This window comes from Piliocolobus tephrosceles, chromosome 17, assembly GCF_002776525.5.
Source record: "Piliocolobus tephrosceles isolate RC106 chromosome 17, ASM277652v3, whole genome shotgun sequence".
NCBI lineage: Eukaryota > Metazoa > Chordata > Mammalia > Primates > Cercopithecidae > Piliocolobus > Piliocolobus tephrosceles.
In genome coordinates, this window is record NC_045450.1 from 28,063,318 (window position 1) to 28,084,710 (window position 21,393).

The 21,393-nt window shown below is 49.1% G+C and overlaps 1 protein-coding gene and 1 non-coding gene across 6 annotated transcripts in view; one reads left to right on the forward strand and one right to left on the reverse strand.

Annotated features, from left to right (window-relative positions):
* Positions 1 to 1,028: 1,028 nt before the first annotated feature.
* Positions 1,029 to 21,393, forward strand: part of ITGAL (integrin subunit alpha L) — a 50,817-nt gene continuing 30,452 nt past the window's right edge. For 3 of the 5 annotated variants that reach the window (XM_023191097.1, XM_023191099.1, XM_023191098.1), the window contains exons 1-11: positions 1,029 to 1,269; positions 2,600 to 2,702; positions 3,649 to 3,743; positions 3,856 to 3,923; positions 7,117 to 7,234; positions 7,356 to 7,486; positions 9,763 to 9,908; positions 12,116 to 12,248; positions 12,402 to 12,552; positions 17,826 to 17,899; positions 17,997 to 18,129. In XM_023191097.1, the coding sequence (XP_023046865.1) occupies positions 1,209 to 1,269; positions 2,600 to 2,702; positions 3,649 to 3,743; positions 3,856 to 3,923; positions 7,117 to 7,234; positions 7,356 to 7,486; positions 9,763 to 9,908; positions 12,116 to 12,248; positions 12,402 to 12,552; positions 17,826 to 17,899; positions 17,997 to 18,129 (1,213 nt within the window). In that variant the 5' untranslated portion in view covers positions 1,029 to 1,208. Of the gene's footprint in view, positions 1,270 to 1,929; positions 2,518 to 2,599; positions 2,703 to 3,648; positions 3,744 to 3,855; positions 3,924 to 7,116; positions 7,235 to 7,355; positions 7,487 to 9,762; positions 9,909 to 12,115; positions 12,249 to 12,401; positions 12,553 to 17,825; positions 17,900 to 17,996; positions 18,130 to 21,393 lie in introns of all 5 variants that reach the window. The other 2 variants (XM_023191101.1, XM_023191100.1) reach the window with 2 other exon arrangements.
* LOC111525736 lies at positions 11,448 to 11,508 on the reverse strand. Its single transcript, XR_002726183.1, has one exon. It is a non-coding gene; the product is annotated as a U7 small nuclear RNA (small nuclear RNA).

Genomic DNA, 21,393 nt, shown 5'->3' on the forward strand with positions numbered 1-21,393 from the left:
CAACCAGTTACTAATATCTTTGTTCCTTCTGCACTCCCTCTGCTTCACTTGACTAGCCTAAAATAAATAAATAAAAATAAACTGGGCACAGTGGCTCACACCTGTAATCCCAGCACTTTGAGAGGCTGAGGCAGGAGGATTACTTGAGCATAGGAATTCAAGATCAGCCTGGGCAACATAGTGAGAAACCATCTCAAAAAAGAAAAATTAGCCAGGCATGGTGGCATGCACCTGTGGTTCCAGCTACCTAGGAGCAGAGGTGGGAGGACTGCTTGACTCTGGGAGTTCAAAGTTGCAGTGAGCTGTGATCGCGCCACTGCACTCTCACTTGGGTAACAGAGCAAGACCTTGTCTCAAAAAATTTAAAACAAAACAAAAAAAAGTGGTTATTTGTCTTTTTATTGTTGAATTTTAAGAGTTTTAAAAAATATATTCTGGAGACAAATCCCTTATTAGATATATGATTTGCAAATATTTTCTCCAATTTTTTTTTTTTAAAAGACAAAGTTTCACTTTGTTGCCCAGGCTGGTCTTGATTCCTGGCTTCAGGCAATCGTCTTACCTCCACCTCCTGAAGTCCCACAGTGCTGGGATTACAGCCAGTGAGCCACTGAACCTAGCAAAATCTAAAGAATCCAATTCTTTAGATTTTGCATTTTAGAACCAAAATGGGTCACTAAATGCACTGTTCTGTAATCCATTCTTTTCTTTAATAGTGGTTCATGTACATCAAAGTCAAGAGAAAGCTGTCACTTTCTCCCCCTATTTTATTTTCCTTCCCTCATTATTTTTCACTGCTGCATAGCATTCCATTGTAATTTTGCCACCGTTTATTGGACCAGTCCTCTGCTGAGCTTTACAGAGCCCTTAGTTGGGATGTTAGTGAGAAACCATGTCAGCAGTGGAGACAGTCATCTCCCTGCCATGCTATCAGCTTTTGGATGAGGTGAAAATGCAAGCAGGCACAGGAAATGTCTCTAACTTGCTTACACTTCCTCCCTGAACCCTTGCGGTTTCACAGCTCCTGCAGGCACGCCTCCCTCCCCGCCTGCCAGTGTCACCAGCCTGGTGCTTCTGTGAGAAAGTACCACTGTAAGAGGCCAAAGGGCGTGATCATTTTCCTCTTTCACCCTGTCTAGGTTGCCAGCAAATCCCACGGGCCTCTTGACGCTGCCCCTGGGGCCACAGGTCCCTCGAGTGCTGGAAGGATGAAGGATTCCTGCATCACCGTGATGGCCATGGCGCTGCTGTCTGGGTTCTTTGTCTTCGGTAGGCAAGGGAGGAGGCAGGGGAAGGGACACGTGTCTGTGACCAGAGAAACTGCAGAGCTTGGTGGAGCTAGAGTAAACAAGGAGCTGCCCCCTAAAAGTGGAATTGGCCTTAGGGATACGCGGCCCAGGGATCTTGGAAGGAGAAAGTGGGGAATGGGGAAAGAAAAGAAATAAATAGGCAAGGGGTGGAGACAAAGACAGACAAGGGAACATAAGAAGGGGCAGTGGGTTCTTTAAAAAGGCAAACGGGGCCGGGTGCTGTGGCTCATGCCTGTAATCCCAGCACTTTAGGAGGCTAAGGTGGGCAGATTACTTGAGGCCAGGAATTTGAGACCAGACTGACCAACATGGCAAAAACCTCATCTCTACTTAAAAATACAGTAAAATTAGCTGGGCGTGGTGGTACAGGCCTGTAATCCCAGCTACTTGGGAGGCTGAGGCATGAGAATCATTTGATTCCAGGAGGCAGAGGTTGCAGTGAGCCAAGCTTGTGCCAATGCACTCCAGCCTAAGTGACAGAGCAAGACCCTGTCTCTTAAACAACAAACAAAAGGCAGATAGTTAATGAGTAGCTAAAGCTGGGAGGAGGGTGCTGGGTTCTGGGGCCACCCGTGGTACCACTTCTGTGCGTTTTAGGCAAGTCCTTTCCCCTTTCCAGCCCCACACTCTTCATCTAAACAAATGAAGGTCTGGCCTCCATGACATTCTAGGATGCTCTGAACTAAACTCCACGCCGGGAGACAAAGCGGGGCGGAAAGGACAGCCTGGGTGTGCCAGGGCGCCTGGGCAGGCTGACTGAGGGGGAAGGGGGCTGGGATCTACCCGCGCTCCAAAAGACTGGCCCTGTGGGGTGGGAAGGCAGCCCCCCAGGGATCAGGGGAGCTACAATCTGAGACTGTGGGAGGAGGCGCCTGGGCCCCACAACCGCCGAAGTGGGTGGCAGAGGCGCACCCGGCCCTGGGGCATCCCCATCTTGGCCTCTGCCTGGGAACTTGGCCACCCTCTGCCTTGGGGCCCCTTGGGTCTGCTCCTCTCTCTGGAGCCTCTAACTTCTCATCCTTCCTTCTTTGCAGAGAGGCCAAGCGGGAAGTTGTGTTCTCAGGCCCTGGGAAGAGCTTTCAGAGCTCTAGAGGAGCCGGGAGTTGCTCCTTCCATATTCCCCAAAGTCAACGCCCTGGAGGGGAAGCGCAGGGCGCGGGTCCTCTCTGCCCGCCTGGGTGCGGGCGGCCTGGGGAGCGAGAGCCAGGTGCGCCTGGGATCGGTCACCTGCCGGGTACGTGCAGGGCGGGGGTCCCTGGGTAGCAGCTGACGCCCCTTGCCTTCCTCAGCGCCTGCCTCGAGCTACAACTTGGACGTGCGGGGCGCGCGGAGCTTCTCCCCACCGCGCGCCGGGAGGCACTTTGGATACCGCGTCCTGCAGGTCGGAAACGGGTGAGCTGTGCCCCGCAAGTCCTCCTCCTGATGCCCGCCCTGGGGCAGCCCCCAAGGGGCGGCTCTCCAGGGGTTCCCGTCTGGAGGAGCCTGTGGTGGGTGGGAATCCTCAGAGATAGGAGTGAGGGATCAAAAAGCGGGATACAGGCGATCAGGGAGGCCATGGAAGTGCAGAACAGGGAAGGATCCCAGCCCCCAAACACTTCGCATTGCCCAGTAGGTTCCTGACACTCCCTTACTTCCCTGCGAGCGCCTGGAAGCCAGGAGTTTGTTCTCTCTTACTAACCCTTCTTAGATATACCACCGCCCAGCACACAGTAGGTAAGCCATGAATGGCTTTTGAATCAAGGACTGAATGAATGAACCTGTCATGAGACTTTCTGGCAGATCATTCTCTGGGCCTCAAAGACTGTAAATGCAAAGGAACCTTAATTTTCTAGGATTTTGGCATTTGGAATTATTTCTCTGGGATTTTGTAGGGAAGAGGTGAGGATGGAGGCATCTTCTTTTTTTTTTGACACGGAGTTTTGCTCTTGTCACCCAGGCTGTAGTGCAACGGTTAGATCTGGGCTCACTGCAATCTCTGCCTCCCGGGTTCAAGCCATTCGCCTGCCTCAGCCTCCTGAATAGCTGGGATTACAGGCATGAGCCACTATGCCGGGCTAATTTTTGTATTTTTAGTAGAGACAGGGTTTCACCATATTGGCCAGGCTAGTCTCAAATTCCTGACCTCAGGTGATCTGCCCATGTCGGCCTCCCAAAGTACTTTGGCCTCATGCCAAAGTTACAGGCATGAGCCGCCCTGCCCGGCCAGAGGCACCGTCTTGAAGGGGAATGGTTGCAGTGCTTGGAGAGATGAGGCGGGAGATCTGAAGCTCCTGAGCAGGCAGGAGGAGGTGGGTACAGATCCAGGCCACTCCCTCTCACAGGTGAGATTTCTCCCCAGGGTCATCGTGGGAGCTCCAGGGGAGGGCAACAGCACGGGAAGCCTCTATCAGTGCCAGTCAGGCACAGGACACTGCCTGCCAGTCAGCCTGAGAGGTGAGTAACTGAGGGGTGAGCTGGGAGGAATGGGATCTTGGGGAATCTGAGGCTGGCCCCAGCCCACCTAGATTGCCTGAGCTCCTCCAGACCAACCTTCTGGTGCCTACAGGTTCCAACTATACCTCCAAGTACTTGGGAATGACCTTGGCAACAGACCCCACAGATGGAAGTGTTTTGGTAAGAATTTTGTGCAGTGGTGTTATCAGAGCCTGTGAAGCTCGATCCAAGTAATGAGAGAAGAAAAGAGGAAGAATGTGGACAAAAGTTCCCACAGACAGTCAAAGGCATCAGAGTCAATTAGTGTTTATTGAGAACCAATGATAAGCCAGCTTTTTTGTTTTTGAGACAAGGTCTCATTCTATTATTCTATTGCCCAGGCGGGAGTGCCGTGGCATGATCACAGCTCACTGTAGCCTCAACCTCCCTGTGCTCAAGTAATCCTCCCACCTCAGCCTCCCAATTAGCTGGGACTATAGGTGCATGCTACCACGCCCAGCTAATTTTTATGTTTTTTGTTGACAGAGAGTGTCACCATGTTGCCCGGACTGGTCTTGAGCTCAAGAATCCTCCTGCCTCAGCTTCCCAAAGTGCTGGGATTACAGGTGTGAGCCACCACACCCAGCAGAGCCAGCTGTTTTCAAGAACTTACCTCACTTTTCTTCCAGATATGAAATATCTGTGACCATTGATATGCAATATGATTTTTAGTGGTATACAAGCTTTTAATGTTTTCATGGTTATAAATTTCTTTAGTGGCTTATTAGAAAAAAATCTATGACAAGCACATCAAATTTATAATTTCCTACATCATATTGCTTAGGAAGGCTGAAGTTAAACAAAAATTTAAAGGAAACTATTCAGAAAATAAGAGTATGCTCATATGGCAGATATTGTGAAGTATTACACAAATGCCTAAAGTTTAGGAAACACTGCTTTTTTTCTTTTTTTTTTTGAGACAGAGTTTCACTCTTGTCACCCAGCCTGGATTGCAGTGGCATGATCTCAGTTCACTGCAAACTCTGCCTCCCGAGTTCAAACGATTCTCCTGCCTCAGCCTCCAGAGTAGCTGGGATTACAGGCGTATGCCACCATACCCAGCTAATTTTTGTATTTTTAGTAGAGATGGAGTTTCACCATGTTGGTCAGGCTGGTCTCGAACTCCTGACCTCAGGTGATCTGCCCGCCTCGGCCTCCCAAAGTACTGGGATTATAGGCATGAGCTACTACACCTGGCCACTTTATTTCTTTTAACCCCTCAAGACACTCAGGTGAGATAGAGATCAGTGTACACATTTCACACATGAGGAAACAGGACTGAAGGATTAAGAGACTTGACCAAGGTCACATGGTTGCAAAGTGGTAGAGTCAGGATTTGAATAAAATTCTCATTTGATCCCAAGTTCATTGCTGTTTCCAGCCAGCATCTTCTGTGTGAGAGATAGAAGACTGAGTGAAATACTGATCCAGTATTTAAGTAGAGCTTGTTTATTTAGCTACTATTATACGCCAGGCATCGGGCTAGGTTCTGACAGGGGAAGGGGAGTGAAATACAAAGTTGATGAGGCCAGGCCGGTGGCTCATACCCATAACCCCAGCACTTTGGGAAGCCAAAACTGGATGATTGATTGAGGCCAGGAGTTCAAGACCAGCCTGGTCAACCCTGTCCCTACAAAAAAAAATGTTTTTTTCATTAGCTGGGCATGGTGGCACACATATGTAGTCCCAGCTACTCGGGAGGATCAGTTGAGGCCAGGAGTTCAAGGCTACAGTGAGCTATGATCACACCATAACACTCTAGGCAGGGAGACAGAGTGAGACCTGTGTCTAAAAAAAACAAAAGCAAAACAAAACAAAAAGATGACCATGATACGAGCCCAGACTTTGAAGAAATTGCAATCTGGCAGGAAAGGGTCGTAAATGAAAGAAATGATTTTGGGAGGCCAAGACAGGTGGATCGCTTGAGTTTAAGACTGGCCTAGGCAATATGGCAAAACTCCATCTCTACAAAAAAATTAGCCGGGCATGGTGGCTTGTGCCTGTAGTCCCAGTTATTTGGGAGGCTGAGGTGGGAGGATCACCTGAGCCCAGGAAGTTGAGGCTGCAGTGAGCCATGATTGTGCCACTGCACTCCAGCCTGGGTGATGAGAGTGAGATCCAAGAAGAAAGCAAGCAAGGAAAGAAAGAAAGGAGGGAGGGAGGGAGGGAAGGAAGGAAGGAGGGAGGGAGGGAGGGAAAAAGGGAGGGAGGGAGGGAGGGGAGAGGAGGAGAGAGAGAGAGAGGAAGGAAAGAAAAGGGAAAGAAGAAAGAAGAAAAAGAAAGAGGAGGGAAGGAAGGAAGGAAGGAAGGAAGGAAGGAAGGAAGGAAGGAAGGAAGGAAAGGAAGGAAGGAAGGAAGGAAGGAAGGAAGGAAGGAAGGAAGGAAGAAAGAAAGAAAGAAAGAAAGAAAGAAAGAAAGAAAGAAAGAAAGAAAGAAAGAAAGAAAGAAAGAAAGAAAGAAAGAAAAGGCCGGGTACAGAGGCTCACTCCTGTAATCCCAGCACTTTGGGAGGCCGAGGTGGGTAGACATAAAGTCAGGAGTTTGAGACCATCCTGGCCAATATGGTGAAACCCCGTCTCTACTAAAAATACAAAAATTAACTGGGCATGGTGGTGGGCGCCTGTAGTCCTAGCTACTCAGGAAGCTGAGGCGGGAGAATCGCTTGAACCTGGGAAGCAGAGGTTGCAGTGAGCCGAGAGCACGCCACTGCATTCCAGACTGGGCGACAGAGTGAGACTCCATCAAAAAAAAAAAAAAAAAAGACGGAGAAAGAAAGAGAGAGAGAAAAAGAAAGAAAAGAAGGAGAAAGAGAAAGAAGAAAAGAAAGGAAAGGAAAGGGAAAAGGAAAAGGAAGGAAGGAAGAAAGGAAGGAAGGAAGGAAAGGAAAAGGAAAAGGAAGGAAGGAAGGAAGAAAGAAAGAAAGAAAGAAAGGAAGGAAGGAAGAAAGAAAGAAATGAGGGGACGGGGAAGGGAAGGGAAAAAGAAAGAGGCACCTTTTATTCTGGGAATCTTGATAATTTGATTTGGCTAGAACACAGAAAGAGAGATTGGGACCAGGAGAAGATAGGCCTGGAAATGTGGGGTCGTGCCCAATGTAAGCCTAGCTAAGGAGTCCAGACTTTATCCTACAGGCGGTGAGCATCCATTGGCATAGAGCATTGGTAGGATGGGAGGGACGGACACTAGAGGCTGTGGAGGCAGACATTCCTTGCCTTAGTAACCAGTTGGATAGAGGAAGTGAGAAAGGACTCTGAACGTTCTTATTCTGGTTGATGGTGCCCAGAAGACACATAGCAAATAGGAGTCCCAAATCTTTGGCCTTTGCTTCCTTTAGGCCTGTGACCCTGGGCTGTCTCGAACGTGTGACCAGAACACCTATCTGAGTGGCCTGTGTTACCTCTTCCACCAGAATATGCAGGGTGCCATGCTGCAGGGATGCCCTGGTTTTCAGGGTAAGGAACTGGGGACTCGGTGGGTAAAAATACCTCCAAGTGGCTGCCCCTAGGGAGAACCAGCATGGGCGGTCAAACACCAGAGATGCTTCATTGGGTCCCTTGCGTCTGGCCTCTGCAGAATGTATCAAGGGCAACGTAGACCTGGTATTTCTGTTTGATGGTTCGATGAGCTTGCAGCCAGATGAATTTCAGAAAATTCTGGACTTCATGAAGGATGTGATGAAGAAACTCAGCAACACTTCCTACCAGGTAAAAATGCTAGTTAGGATTCTTAGTTGCAGTAAATAGATGCCTACCTGAACTGGCTTAAACCATGAAAGGAAATTTTAGTATGTGGTATCCTCAGAGCCTATGGGCATGGCTATAACTGGGCCTCTGGAAGGGATAAGAACCAGGGAGTTGAAGGCTTCTAGGAGTCTCTCTAGTTCTCATTTCCTTTTTTTTTTTTTTTTTTTTTGAGATGGAGTTTCACTCTTGTTGCCCAGACTGGAGTGCAATGGCACGATCTCAACTCACTAAAACCTCCGCCTCCCGGGTTCAAATGAGTCTCCTGCCTCAGCCTCCCAAGTAGCTGGGATTACAGGCACCTGCCACTACACCCAGCTGATTTTTGTATTTTTAGTAGAGACGGGGTTTCATCATGTTGGCCAGGCTGGTCTCAAACTCCTGACCTTGTGATCCACCCACCTCGACCTCCCAAAGTGTGGGATTACAGGCGTGAGTCACTGTGCACGGCCTTTTTTCTTTTTGAGACAGGGTCTCACTCTGTCCCCAAGGCTGGAATGCAGTGGCACGATCATAGCTCACTGTAGCCTCAAACTCCTGTGCTCAAATGATCCTCCCAAGTAGCTGGGACTACCCGTGTGCACCACTGTGTGTGACTAATTTTTATTTTTTATTTATTTTTATTTTTTATTTATTTTTTTGAGACGGAGTCTCGTTCTGTCGCCCAGGCTGGAGTGCAGTGGCGTGATCTTGGCTCACTGCAAGCTCCGCCTCCCGGGTTCACGCCATTTTCCTGCCTCAGCCTCTGGAGTAGCTGGGACTACAGGCGCCCGCCACCATGCCCGTCTAATTTTTTGTATTTTTAGTAGAGACGGAGTTTCACCGTGTTAGCCAGGATGGTCTCGATCTCCTGACGTCGTGATCCGCTCGCCTCGGCCTCCCAAAGTGCTGGGATTACAGGCGTGAACCACTGCGCCTGGCCCATGCGTGGCTAAGTTTTAAATTTTCTGTAGAGATGGTTTATCATTGTGTTGCCCAGACTGATCTCAGACTCCTGGACCTCTCAAGAGATCCTCCTGCCTCGGCCTCCCAAAGTGCTGGGGTTACAGGCATGAGCCACTGTGCCCAGCTAGTTCTTATTTCTGTTTCTTTTTGAGTCTTTGCTTTCTTATTCTCTTTTCTCAGTCTCTGTAGACTGGCTCCCTTAGCACCTTTAGACCACATGGACCTATGGAAAGCTCCTAAGTTCACATGTTAAAGTTCCAAGAGGGCTTTTTACCTTTCCCTCAACCAACACCTCCCTTTGCAAATTCCCAGTTCTCAGAGAAGAAGCTCTGGCTGGCCTAGCTTCAGTCAGGTGTTGATCCCTGGCCCAGCCAACTGTGTCTAGTTAAGCAGGGTCACTCAGAAGAAATATGGCTACTGGAACCCATCCCTGTCAGTGATATAGGTGGACCTAGAGAATAGGAGCTCAACACACAGTATTACATGAGGGAGCAAGGTTTATTTTGTTTTATTTCTGTGCTTATTTGTATATTGCCTCATTTTCAAAAGAATTATCTGAGGCAAGGATGTGGAGCTGAGTTGCCTAGGTCCTGCACAAGAAGAGATTGAGCCAGGCACAGTGGCTCACATCTGTAATCCCAGTACACTGGGAGGCTTAGCCGGGAGGATCACTTAAAGCCAGGAGTTCGAGACCAGCCTGGGCAACATAGCAAGACCCCATTTCTACAAAAAATAAAAGCTAGCCCAGTGTGGTGGCACGTGCCTGTAGTCCCAGCTACTTCAGAGGCTGATGAGGGAGGATGGCTCGAGCCTGGGAGGCTGAGGCTGTAGTGAGCTATGGTTGTGCCCTGCACTCCAGCCTGGGAGACAGAACAAGACCCTGTCTTGAAAAAGAAGAAGTAGAGTTTGGGGCTGGGCACTGTGGCTCATGCCTGTAATCCCAGCACTTTGGGAGGCCGAGGCAGGTGGATCACCTGAGGTCAGGAGTTCGAGACCAGCCTGACCAATATGGTGAAACACCGTCACTACTAAGAATACACACACACACACAAAATAGTCAGGTGTGGTGGCACGTGCCTGTAATCACAGCTACTTGGGAGGCTGAGGCATGAAAATCGCTGGAACCGGGGAGGCAGAGGTTGCAGTGAGCCAGGATCATGCCACTGCACTCCAGCCTGGGCAACAAGAGCGAAACTCCATCTCAAAAAAAAAAAAAAAAAAAAAAAAGAAGAGTTTGGAACAGACAAATTGTAAGGGATATATAATTGAATATCATTTCTTCCTTCCTTTTCTAGTTTGCTGCTGTTCAGTTTTCCACAAGCTACAAAACGGAATTTGATTTCTCAGATTATGTTAAACAGAAGGACCCTGATATTCTGCTGGAGCATGTAAAGCACATGTTGCTGTTGACCAACACCTTTGGTGCCATCAACTATGTCGCGTGAGTTCCCTTTTGCAGGAGAGCGCGTGTCCAGTCATTTGTTCTGGGTGATCTACCCTCTTCCAGTTGCAGGGCATGGGAACTCAGTAGGTAGGTACAGTAAGGGGCAGTTTATTGTCTGAATTAAAGTGGAACAATTTTACTGCAGGTTCTTTTGGTTGTACATAACAGAAATCTACTCTGTACTAATTAAATCCAAAAGAGAAAGTCTAAGCCAGGTGCACAATCTGTAATCCCAGTGCTTTGGGAAGCTGAGGTGGGAAGATCTCCTGAGCCCAGAAGTTTTTGTTTGGTTGGTTGATTTTTGTTTTTGTTTTTTGAGACGGAGTTTTGCTCTTGTTGTCCAGGCTGTAGTGCATTGGCGCGATCTTGGCTCACTGTAACCTCCGCCTCCCAGGTTCAAGCCATTCTCCTGCCTCAGCCTCCCAAGTAGCTGGGATTACAGACCTGTGCCACCATACCCGGCTAATTTTTTTTGTATTTTTAGTAGAGATGGGCTTTTACCATGTTGGCCAGGCTGGTCTCAAACTCCTGACCTCAGGTGATCCACCTGCCTTGCCCTCCCAAAGTGCTGGGATTACAGGTGTGAGTCACCACACCCGGCCTACGAGCCAGGAGTTTGAAGCTGCAGTGAGCTATGATCACACCATTGCACTCCAGCCTAGGCAACAGAGCAAGATCATATCTCTAAAAAAAAATAATTAAAAAATGAAGAGCCAGGACACCAATGTGGCTGGAGAGAAATAAGTGAGAGGGGGAAAATAGTAGGTGATGAGGTCAGAGAGATCATGAGGGTCTGGATGGGTTAGTGACTTGGAGGCCATAGTGAGGACTTTGGCTTTCCTCTGAGTAAGAAGAGAAGTCATTAGAGGTTTTGAGTAGAAGAGTGATGATCTGATTTATGTTTTTTAAAAGATCCCTCTGGCTGCAGGGTTGATATTAGACTGTAGAGGGGGGCAAAGGCGGGTAGAAGCAATAGGGCCAGTTAGGACGCTATTGAAAAATCCAGATAGAGACAATGGTCGTCTAAGCCAGGGTGGGAATCCATGAACAGGACCCGCAATAGGCACATGTCTGTGTGGATGGAGATTGGAGAAGCATTTTGCATCCAGATAGAACCAGAGGTCTTGATAGCAGGTGTTCATGGGTAAAACGGTTCACATCTCGCTGCTGTTCCAGCAAGAGCTACGGCCAACCCAACTTGCTCAGAGGGAGGTTGTGGGCAAGGCAGGAATTTTCTTTTTCTTTTTTTTAGAGTCAGGTCTCACTCTGTTGCCCAGGCTGGAGTGCAGTGACGTGATCCTAGCTCACTGTAGCCTTAAACTCCTGGGCTCAAGCGAACCTCCTGCCTCAGCCTCCTGAGTAGGGACTACAATCACACACCACCATGCTTGGCTAATTGTTTTCATCTTTGTAAAATTGGGGTCTCGCTATGTTGCCCAGACTGGTCTGGAACTCCCAGGGCAGAAATCTTTAGCCTTGGCCCATCTCGTGTTCAGTTCTCCCTTCTTTATTTATTTTTTAAATTTTTTTGAGGGTGGAGGATTTTAGCAAAAAACAGAAAGCCTGCTAGACAAATTCTAAAAGAGCTGTAACACTAGTTCTCCCTCCTTCATCTCACATGCACAAGCACCTCCTCTGTGCTGGGAGCCAGAGATACAGCAACAAATCCAACATGGTCCTTTCCTTGAGGAACTCACGGTTTAGGGGGAAAATTGACAGAGAAGTCATGGTAATTCACTGGGTTCACTGCTATAGTAAAGATCCGGAGGTGGGCTGGGGACTATGGGAAAGCAGAGGAGGTGCTGGAAGAATGTGCTCTGGAAGAGTGACTCCCCAATTTTCTTAAGCTGTGGGATCCTCTCTTCCACACTGAAACCTCACTTGGGTCAACATCTGTAACTGATTAAAGAGTGGTGGCCATGTGGTTGCAATGGAGGGTGGGAAGTCCAGAGTCATTCCTCACAAAACCTCCTCCTCCTGCCCATGGGCTCTGGGACACCCTCTGGACTGCCCAGGATGCAATGTGAGGACCACTGGTCCAGAAGGAAAGGGGTGGCAGCAAGGAGGTTTAGAGGTGACTGCAGGATTCCAAGCTGCAGGGGTTTTGCGTAACCAGTATGGCGGTGACTTGATGAGCAGGTGGGGAAGGAGACCTCAGGCCCTGGTTTGGGGGAGTCTCTCACCTCCTCCTTTCCTGGACACAGGACAGAGGTGTTCCGGGAGGAGCTGGGGGCCCGGCCAGATGCCACCAAAGTGCTCATCATCATCACGGATGGGGAGGCCACTGACAGTGGCAACATCGATGCGGCCAAAGACATCATCCGCTACATCATCGGGGTAGGGTCCCGGCTGCCTTCTACATCTCGCCTTCCCTCTCCTCTTTCTGAACCCCAGGCCGCTTTCTTCCTGGGGCCACACTCTTGTGAAAATAATAGCAAACTGGACTGAGGTCTGGGGGATTTCAGCTCCTCATTCTCCACTCCCTCACAGATCGGAAAGCATTTTCAGACCAAGGAGAGTCAGGAGACACTTCACAAATTTGCCTCAAAACCTGCGAGCGAGTTTGTAAAAATTCTGGACACATTTGAGAAGCTGAAAGATCTATTCACTGAGCTGCAGAGGAAGATCTATGTCATTGAGGGTGAGTGACAGGCCCTGGGAGAGGGCTCAGGAGGCTGAATACAGAAATTCCCCTGGGACATCAGGCCAGGCTCAGCAGATCACGCCTGTAATCCCAGCACTTTGGGAGGCTGAGGCAGGTGGATCAATGGAGCCCAGGAGTTTGAGACCAGCCTGGGCAACATGGAGAAACCCCATCTATACTAAAAATACAAAAAATAGCCAGGTGTGGTGGTGAGTGCCTGTAATCCCAGCTACTCCGGAGGCTGAGGCACAAGAATCTCTTGAACTCAGGAGGCAGAGGACGCAGTGAGCCAAGATCGCACCACTGCACTCCAGTCTGGGTGGCAGAGGAAGACTCCATTTCAAGAAACAAAAAACATAAAGCAAAAATGGCTGGGCGTGGTGGCTCACACCTGTAATCTCAGCACTTTGGGAGGCCGAGGCGGGCAGATCACCTGAAGTCAGGAGATCGAGACCAGCCTGGCCAATGTGGCAAAACCCCGTCTCTACTAAAAATACAGAAATTAGCTGGGCATGGTGTCACACGCCTGTAATCCTAGCTACTCAGGGGGCTGAGGCAGGAGAATTGCTTGAACCCAGGAGGTGGAGGTTGCAGTGAGCTGAGATCGCGCCATTGCACTCCAGCCTGGTGGGCAACAGAGCGAGACTCAGTCTCAAAAAAAAAAAAAAAAAAGAACTCCCCTAGGACATCATATTAGAAACACAAAGAATAATAAGCACTTACTGAGTATCTGATCTTGTGCTAAGGGCTTACCTAAATAAAACAGACCTTTAGAAGGAATTTAGGAGAGGGTCATTTGGGAGCAGCTTCTGTGATCTTTCTTTCTCTTCCTTCTTTCTCTCCTTCCTTCCTTCCTCCCTTCCTTCCCTGTCCCTCCCCTCCCCTCCTCTTCTCTTCTTTTCTCTTCTCTTTCTTTTCTTTTTTTTTTTTTTTGTTTTTGTTTTTTTTTGAGACAGAGTCTCGCTCTGTTGCCCAGGCTGGAGTGTAGTCACACGATCTTAGCTCACTGCAAGCTCCACTTCCCAGGTTCACGCCATTTTCCTGCCTCAGCCTCCCGAGTAGCTGGGACCACAGGCACCTGCCACCACGCCTGGCTAATTTTTTGTATTTTTTAGTAGATACGGGGTTTCACTGTGTTAGCCAGGATGGTCTCAATCTCCTGACCTCATGATCCACCCGCCTTGTCCTCCCAAAGTGCTGGGATTACAGGCATGAGCCTCTGCACCTGGCCTCTTTTCTTTTTTGCTTTTCTTTCACAGGGTCTCACTCTGTCACCCAGGCTGGGGTACAGTGGCATGATCACAGTTCACTGCAGCCTTGGCCTTCCAGGATCAGGTGATCCTCCTACCTCAGCCTCCCAAGTAGCTGGGACTATAGGTATATGATACCACACCTGACTAATTTTTTTTTTCTTTGGTATCTTTTGTAGAGGCAGGGGTCTCGCTATGTTACCCAGGCTGGTCTAGAATTCCTGGCCCCAAGCAATCTGCCCGCCTCGGCCTCCTAAAGTGTTAGGATTATAGGCGTGAGCCACCACACCCGGCCCTCTGTGATATTTCTTTCTGAAATTCCATCTTCTCTTGGAGCTCAGGTTGATCCAGGACTGACCTATGTCTTGCTGGTGTGATCTGAGCCCTGCAGAGTGAATGTAATTCCTCCCCATTCTCCCTCAATGTCTTGCTGTCGCTTATCTGAGGCTCCACATTACTTCAGAAGGGCAGACTGGCAGGGGCCACTGTGAAGAACCCACAAGTCTTCTTTCCTGGCCTAGAATAAGAAAAGATTTGTATTGTGGTCACCGGATGGAGGACTGGTTATGGAGGGCATTTCCCCAGGAAGCTTACTTGGCTGAAAGATATATTCCTACAGGAAAGTCTCCTTTGCTAGGACACAGCCTTGGTGTTCAGTTCAGTTAAAGAAGCAATGGGCTAGCCAGGCGCGGTAGCTCACGCCTGTAATCCCAGCACTTTGGGAGGCCTACGCGGGTGGATCACGCGGTCAGGAGATAGAGACCCATCCTGGCTAACACAGCGAAACCCCGTCTCTACTAAAAATACAAAAAATTAGCCGGGCGTGACGGCGGGCGTCTATAGTCCCAGTTACTCGGGAGGCTGAGGCAGGAGAATGGTGTGAACCTGGGAGGTGGAGCTTGCAGTGAGCCGAGATTGTGCCACTGCACTCCAGCTTGGGTGACAGAGCGAGACTCCGTCTCAGAAAAAAAAAAAAAAAAAATGGGCTGAGAGCGGGGGCTCATGCCTGTCATCCCAACACTCTGCGAGGCTGAGGTAAGCGGATCACTTGAGGTCAGGAGTTTGAGACCAGCCTGACCAACATGGTGAAACCCAGTCTCTACTAAAAGTACAAAAATTAGCTAGGTGTGGCGGCAGGTGCCTGTAATCCCAGCCACTTGGGAGGCTAAGGCAGGAGAATCACTTGAACCCAGGAGGCAGAGGTCACAATGAGCTGAGATTGTGACACTGCACTCCAGCCTGGGCGACGAAAGCAAAATTCTATCCCCCCCAAAAAAAGGAGCAATGGTCCAGTCTGGGCAGCATAGCAAGACCCCATGTCTAAATAAATAACAAAAATGAAAAGTGAATTTTTAAAAAAAGTGTTTTTTTAAAAAATTCACTCTCTGGCCGGGCACGGTGGCTTACGCATGTAATCCCAGCACTTTGGGAGGCCAAGGTGGGCGGATCAAGAGGTCAAGAGATCAAGATCATCCTGGCTAACACAGTGAAACCCCAAACCCCGTCTCTACTAAAAAAAAATAGCCAGGCGTGGTGGTGAGTGCTTGCAGTCCCAGCCACTCGGGAGGCTGAGGCAGGATAATCGCTTGAACCCGGGAGGTGGAGGTTGCAGCCACTGTACTCCAGCCTGAGTGACAGAGACTTCGTCTAAAAAAAAAAATTCACTCTCGACTGGCTTTTAAGCTGAGATATGAAAGATGAGATTCAAACAGCAACGTGAGGAAGGTGGAATGAGGGCAGAGAGAAGCACAGGTGCAAGACTGGGGGCTCAGCATGCCAGGAAAATGGAAAAAGTTCAGTGTGACCGGAGCGCGGTGAGGAAGGGACAGAGAAGGTTAGCAAGGAGGTAAGGGTCTTCCAGGCCCTCAGAAAGAGTTTGGATTTCAGTGTGAAGATTGATGAGAAATCATGAGGAGTTTTTTGTTGTTGTTGTTTTGAGACAGGGACTCACTCTGTTGCCCAGACTGGAGTGCAGTGGCGCGATCACAGCTCACTGCAGCCTCAAACTCCTGGGCTCAAGCAGTCCTCCCACGTCGACCTCCTGAGTAGCTAGGACTACAGATACACACCACCACACCTGGCTAATTTTTAAATTTTTTGTAGATACAAGAGTTTCTACTCTATTGCCCAAGCAGGTCTTGAACTCCTAGGCTCAAGCAATCCTCCTGCCTCAGCCTCACATATGCTGGGATTACAGGCATGAGCCACTGTGCCCGGCCAAGACAGAGTTTCTACTATATTTCCCAGGCTGGTCTTTAACTCCTGAGCTCAAGCAATTCTTCTGCCTCAGCCTCACAAAGCGTTGGGATTACAGGCATGAGCCACTGCGCCCAGCCCATGAAGAGTTCTTTTTTTTTTTTTTCTGAGACAGAGTCTTGCTCTGTCACCCAGGATGGAGTGCAGTGCCGTGATCTTGGCTCACTGCAACCTCAGCCTCCTGGGTTCAAGCAATTCTCCTGCCTCAGCCTCCTGAGTAGCTGGGAGTACAGGCGCCTGCCACCACACCCAGATAATTTTTTTGTATTTTTAGTAGAGATAGGGTTTCACCATATTGGCCAGGCTGGTCTCGAACTCCTGACCTCAGGTAATCCACCCACCTCAGCCTCCCAAAGTGCTAGGATTACAGACGTGAGCCACTGCGCCTGACCTTTTTTTTTTCAAGACAGAGTTTCACTCTGTCGGCCAGGCTGGAGAGCAGTGGCATGATCTTGGCTCACTGTAACCTCCAGTTGTTTTTGAGCCTCCCAAGCTCAAGTGATTCTCCTACCTCAGCCTCCCAAGTAGCTGGGATTACAGGGCGTGTCCCACCATGCCTGGCTAATTTTTGTATTTTTAGTAGAGACAGAGTTTCACCATGCTGGCCAGGCTGGTCTCGAACTCCTGACTTCAGGTAACCTGCCCGCCTTGGCCTCCCAAAGTGCTGGGATTACAGGTCTAAGCCACCACGCCCAGCCAGTGAAGAGTTCTTAAGGAGAAGCTATATAAGCCAGGCACGGTGGTGCATACCAGTAGTCCCAGCTACTTGGGATGCTGAGACAGGAGTATCTCTTGAGCCTAGGAGTTTGAGACTGCAGTGAGCTATGATGACACCACTGCACTCCAGCCTGGGCAACACAGCGAGTCCCTGTCTCAAAAAACAGAAAGAGGGTGTATTTCAAAGGCAGGAATATCATGATTTGGTGATGTGTTGGAGACGAGATGGAGGAAAGAGAAGACTCCAGGTGGATTTGGTTTCTTAGGATGGTTCATTAGGTGAGTGGGAGTGCCATTCATAGACGAGAGAAGCCTGAGTCACAGCAGAAACCAAGAGCTGAGTCTTGGACACACGGAGATGAGTAATTGGATATGCAAATCTGGAGGCTGGGCATGGTGGTTCACACCTGTCATTGTCCCAACACATTGGGAGGCTGAGGCGGGTGGATCACCTGAGGTCAAGAGTTCGAGACCAGCCTGGCCAACATGGTGAAACCCCATCTCCACTAAAAATACAAAAATTAGCTGGGCATGGTGGTGCACCAGTAATTCCAGCTACTTTGGGAGGCTGACGCAGGAGAATCGCTTGAACCCAGGAGGCAGAAGCTTTAGTGAGCTGAGATTGCGCTGCTGTACTACAGCCTTGGCCACGGAGAGAGACGCCATCTCAAAAAAAAAAAAAATTAGCCAGGTGTGATGGTGTGTGCTTGTAGTCCCAGCTATCCGGGAGGCTAAGCCGGGAGGATTGCTTGAGCTTGGGAGGTTGAGGCTGCAGTAGGCTGTGATTGCACCACTGCACTCCAACCTGGGCAACAGAGCAAGACCTTGTCTCAAAAACAAAAAACAAACAAATCTGGGACTCCCAGGGTATCACATGAGAAAGTCAACTCAGCATTAAGTCACTTCCTGGGTCTGCCTGACCCTCACATGCATGCCTTCTACCTTAACCCAGAGGTAAATACCTCACTTCTTCCCCGTCCTGCCATGAATTTTTTTCACTGCATTTATGGCTGTTGGGTCTCACCTGTTCTCTGCTTTGTTCCCCAGGCACAAGCAAACAGGACCTGACTTCCTTCAACATGGAGCTGTCCTCCAGCGGCATCAGTGCCGACCTCAGCAGGGTGCGTGCTGGTCTGGAGCAATGGGCTGCAGGGAGTGCAGCTGACTCTGGGGGGTGGATCGTGGGTAGCTGACCCGCTCATCTCCTTCCCTGGGCAGGGCCATGCAGTCGTGGGGGCAGTAGGAGCCAAGGACTGGGCTGGGGGCCTTCTCGACCTGAAGGCGGACATGCAGGATGACATATTTATTGGGAATGAACCGTTGACACCAGAAGTAAGAGCGGGCTATTTGGGTGAGTACTTCTCTTTTCTGCTGGGTTCTTCTGGTTGTAGGGTCAGATGGTCGCTCAGCCTGGCTTCCAAAACAATAATGAAAGCAGTTAAGCAACCAGCATGAATAAAGTCAGAGTTTAAATATGGCTATAACATTCATAATTTATTGTCTGTATTTTCTGATGCTTTAACATCTTGGGGCTGTGCTCATCCTGAAGAGACTACGCCTCCCAGGGTTGGCGAATTCCTAGAGATAGTAAATAACTTGCCTGTGAATATACCTTGTAGCTGGTCATGGTGGCTCATGCCTTTAATCCCAGCACTTTGGTAGACTGAGGCATGCGGATCACCTGAGGTCAGGAGTTTAAGACCAGCCTGGCCAACATGGTGAAACCCTGTCTCTACTAAAAATACAAAAGTTAGCCAGGTGTGGTGGTGCATGCCTGTAGTCCCAGCTATTCTGGAGGCTGAAGCGGGAGAACTGTTAGAACCCAAGAGGTGGAGGTTGCAGCAAGCGGAGATCACGCCGCTGCACACCAGCCTGGGCAAAAGAGCAAGACTGTGTCTCAAAAAACAGGGCTGGGCACAGTGGTTCACGCCAGTAATCCCAGCACTTTGGGAGGCTGAGGTGGGTGAATCACCTGAGGTCAGGAGTTTGAGACCAGTCTGGTCAACATGGTGAAACCCCATCTCTGTTAAAAATACAAAAATTAGTCGGGCATGATGGCAGGTGTCTTTAATTCCAGCTACTCAGGGGGCTGAGGCAAGAGAATCTCTTGAACCCAGGAGGCAGAGGTTGCAGTGAGCTGAGGATCGCACCACTGCACTCCAGCCTAGATGACAGAGCAAGACTCCATCTCAAAAACAAACAAAAAAAAGGCCTTTTATACGCAAACCAACCAATTCCGCGCCCATATCCCCAGGCACCTCCTTTGTCTAATCCGTACACCAAGCCAATAGTTCCTTTGCCCTAAATCAGCTCAGGCCAGGCATCAATCAACCAGAGGCCACCGCTATAGCCCAGAGTCAGCCAAAATTATTCAAACTGTGCAATCCTAAACTTGCTTGAACTTGCCAACCTAACTTACCACCCTTCCTTGTGGAAACCACAAGAAGAGCTCTGGGTCATGCTCTTCCCTGGCTCCTCCTGCCTCTCCACTAATCTGGTGTTTCTCTGCCTGGCCCTGCGTGGCATCCAGTGCCTCCTGCCTCTTGGAACTGTGACTAGTAAACTTCTTTCAGTGACAGTGACTCTCTATACCATCAGTCACACCTATGTATTAAATCCCAGGCACATTTTTAAACAACCTGCCTTATTAGTAAGAGGACTGGCTACTCCTTTTTGAGGCTTCCTCCTCTTGAATTATCCAAGATTACCTGAGGTCAAGAGTTTGAGACCAACCTGGCCAACATGGTGAAGCCCTGTCTCTACTAAAAATACAAAAATTAGCTGGATTTGGTGACGCGCACCTCTAGTCCCAGCTACTTGGGAGGCTGAGGCAGGAGAATCACTTGAACCTGGGAGGCGAAAGTTACAGTGAGCCGAGATTGCACTACTGCACTCCAGCCTGGGTGACAGAGACAGACTTTGTCTCAAAAAAAAAAAAAATTAGTTGGGCATGGTTGTGCATGCCTGTGGTCCCAGCTACTTGGGAGGCTGAGATGGGAGGATCACTTGAGCCTGGGAGGTTAAGGCTGTGGTGAAGAAAAAAAAAGAAGAAATAACTCTAAAATTTAATCTCTAGCTGGGCATGGTGGCTCACACTGTAATCCCAGCACTTTGGAAGGCTGAGGCTGGCAGATCATTTGAGGTCAGGAGTTCGAGACCAACCTGGCAAACATGGTGAAAGTCCGTCTCTAGTAAAAATGCAAAAAATTAGCCAGGCATGGTGGCGTGCACCTGTAATCCCAGCTACTCGGGAGGCTGAGGCAGGAGAATAACTTGAATGCAGGAGGCGGAGGTTGCAGTGAGCTGAGATTGTACCACTGCAATCCAGCCCGGGTAACAGAGCAAAACGCTGTTTCAAACAAAAGAAAAAAAGAAAAAAAGTTTAATCTCTAGTTAGACACCCACCTCACTATCCACACACGTAAATATATACATATATGTGGATAGATAAATAAACAGAATCCTGAGTGTCTACTATGCTACTATCCTTCAGATCTCAGTTTAGCTATCACTAGCATAGCACTAAGCATTTTATATACGCATCTTATTTAACTCTCAAAACACACCCCATGAGATTGGTACTGTTCCTTTTTTCTTCTTTAGACATAGGGTCTCACTCTGTCACCCAGGCTGGAGTGCAGTGGCGCCATCTTGGCTCACTGCTGCCTTGACCTCCTGACTTTGAGAAAGCCTCCTGCCTCAGCCTCCCAAAGTGCTGAGCTTACAGCCGTGAGCCACGATGTCCAGCCCCTTCCCTTTTTGTAGATGAGAAAACTGAGGCAGTGCAGAGGCATGAAGCAATGTACTTAAGACTACACAGCTAGGAAACAGTAGCACTAGGATTTAAACCTTGTCTCACTGAGTTCAAGGATCTGAAGTTCTTAACCCTTGTGCTTCCAGACTCCATACGACAATAGGGAAGTGGTTCCGTCTCTTCACTCTTCCTTCCATGTGCTGTAGAGCCCTGGACAGCTCTGTTTTTCTTCACTCACTTTCAACTTCTCTGCACAGAGACTATCAGATGGGGTCGGTGACTCATCCCAGAGGATTCCTGCTGGTGGCTCCTGTCTCTAGCCCAAGCCTGGGTCCAATTTCCTGCAGTGTTTCCTAGAACATTCAATAGAGATTGTCCTGGTATCTTAGAGGAAAGAACCTTGTTACCGGAAGTTGAAGATGAAGACAGCCTGACACCGACATGATATCTTTTTTTTTTTTTTTGAGACTGAGTCTCTCTGTTGCCTAGGCTGGAGTGAAGTGGTACAATCTCAGCTCACTGCAACCTTCGCCTCCTGGGTTCAAGTGATTCTCTTGCCTCAGCCTCCCATGTAGCCAGGACTACAGGTGCATGCTACCATGCCCAGTCAATTTTTTGTATTTTTAGTAGAGACAGGGTTTCACCATGTTGACCAGGCTGGTCTCGAACTCCTGACCTCAGGTGATCCACCCACCTCAGCCTCCCAAAGTGCTGGGGTTACAGGTGTGTGCCACTGCGCCTGGCCAGCATGATATCTTTAAGCATGAAAATTTTTCAAATTTCCTGCTTTATTTTATTTTGTTAGAGACAGGGTCTCACTCTGTCACCCAGGCTAGAGTGTAATGGCACCATCGTAGTTCA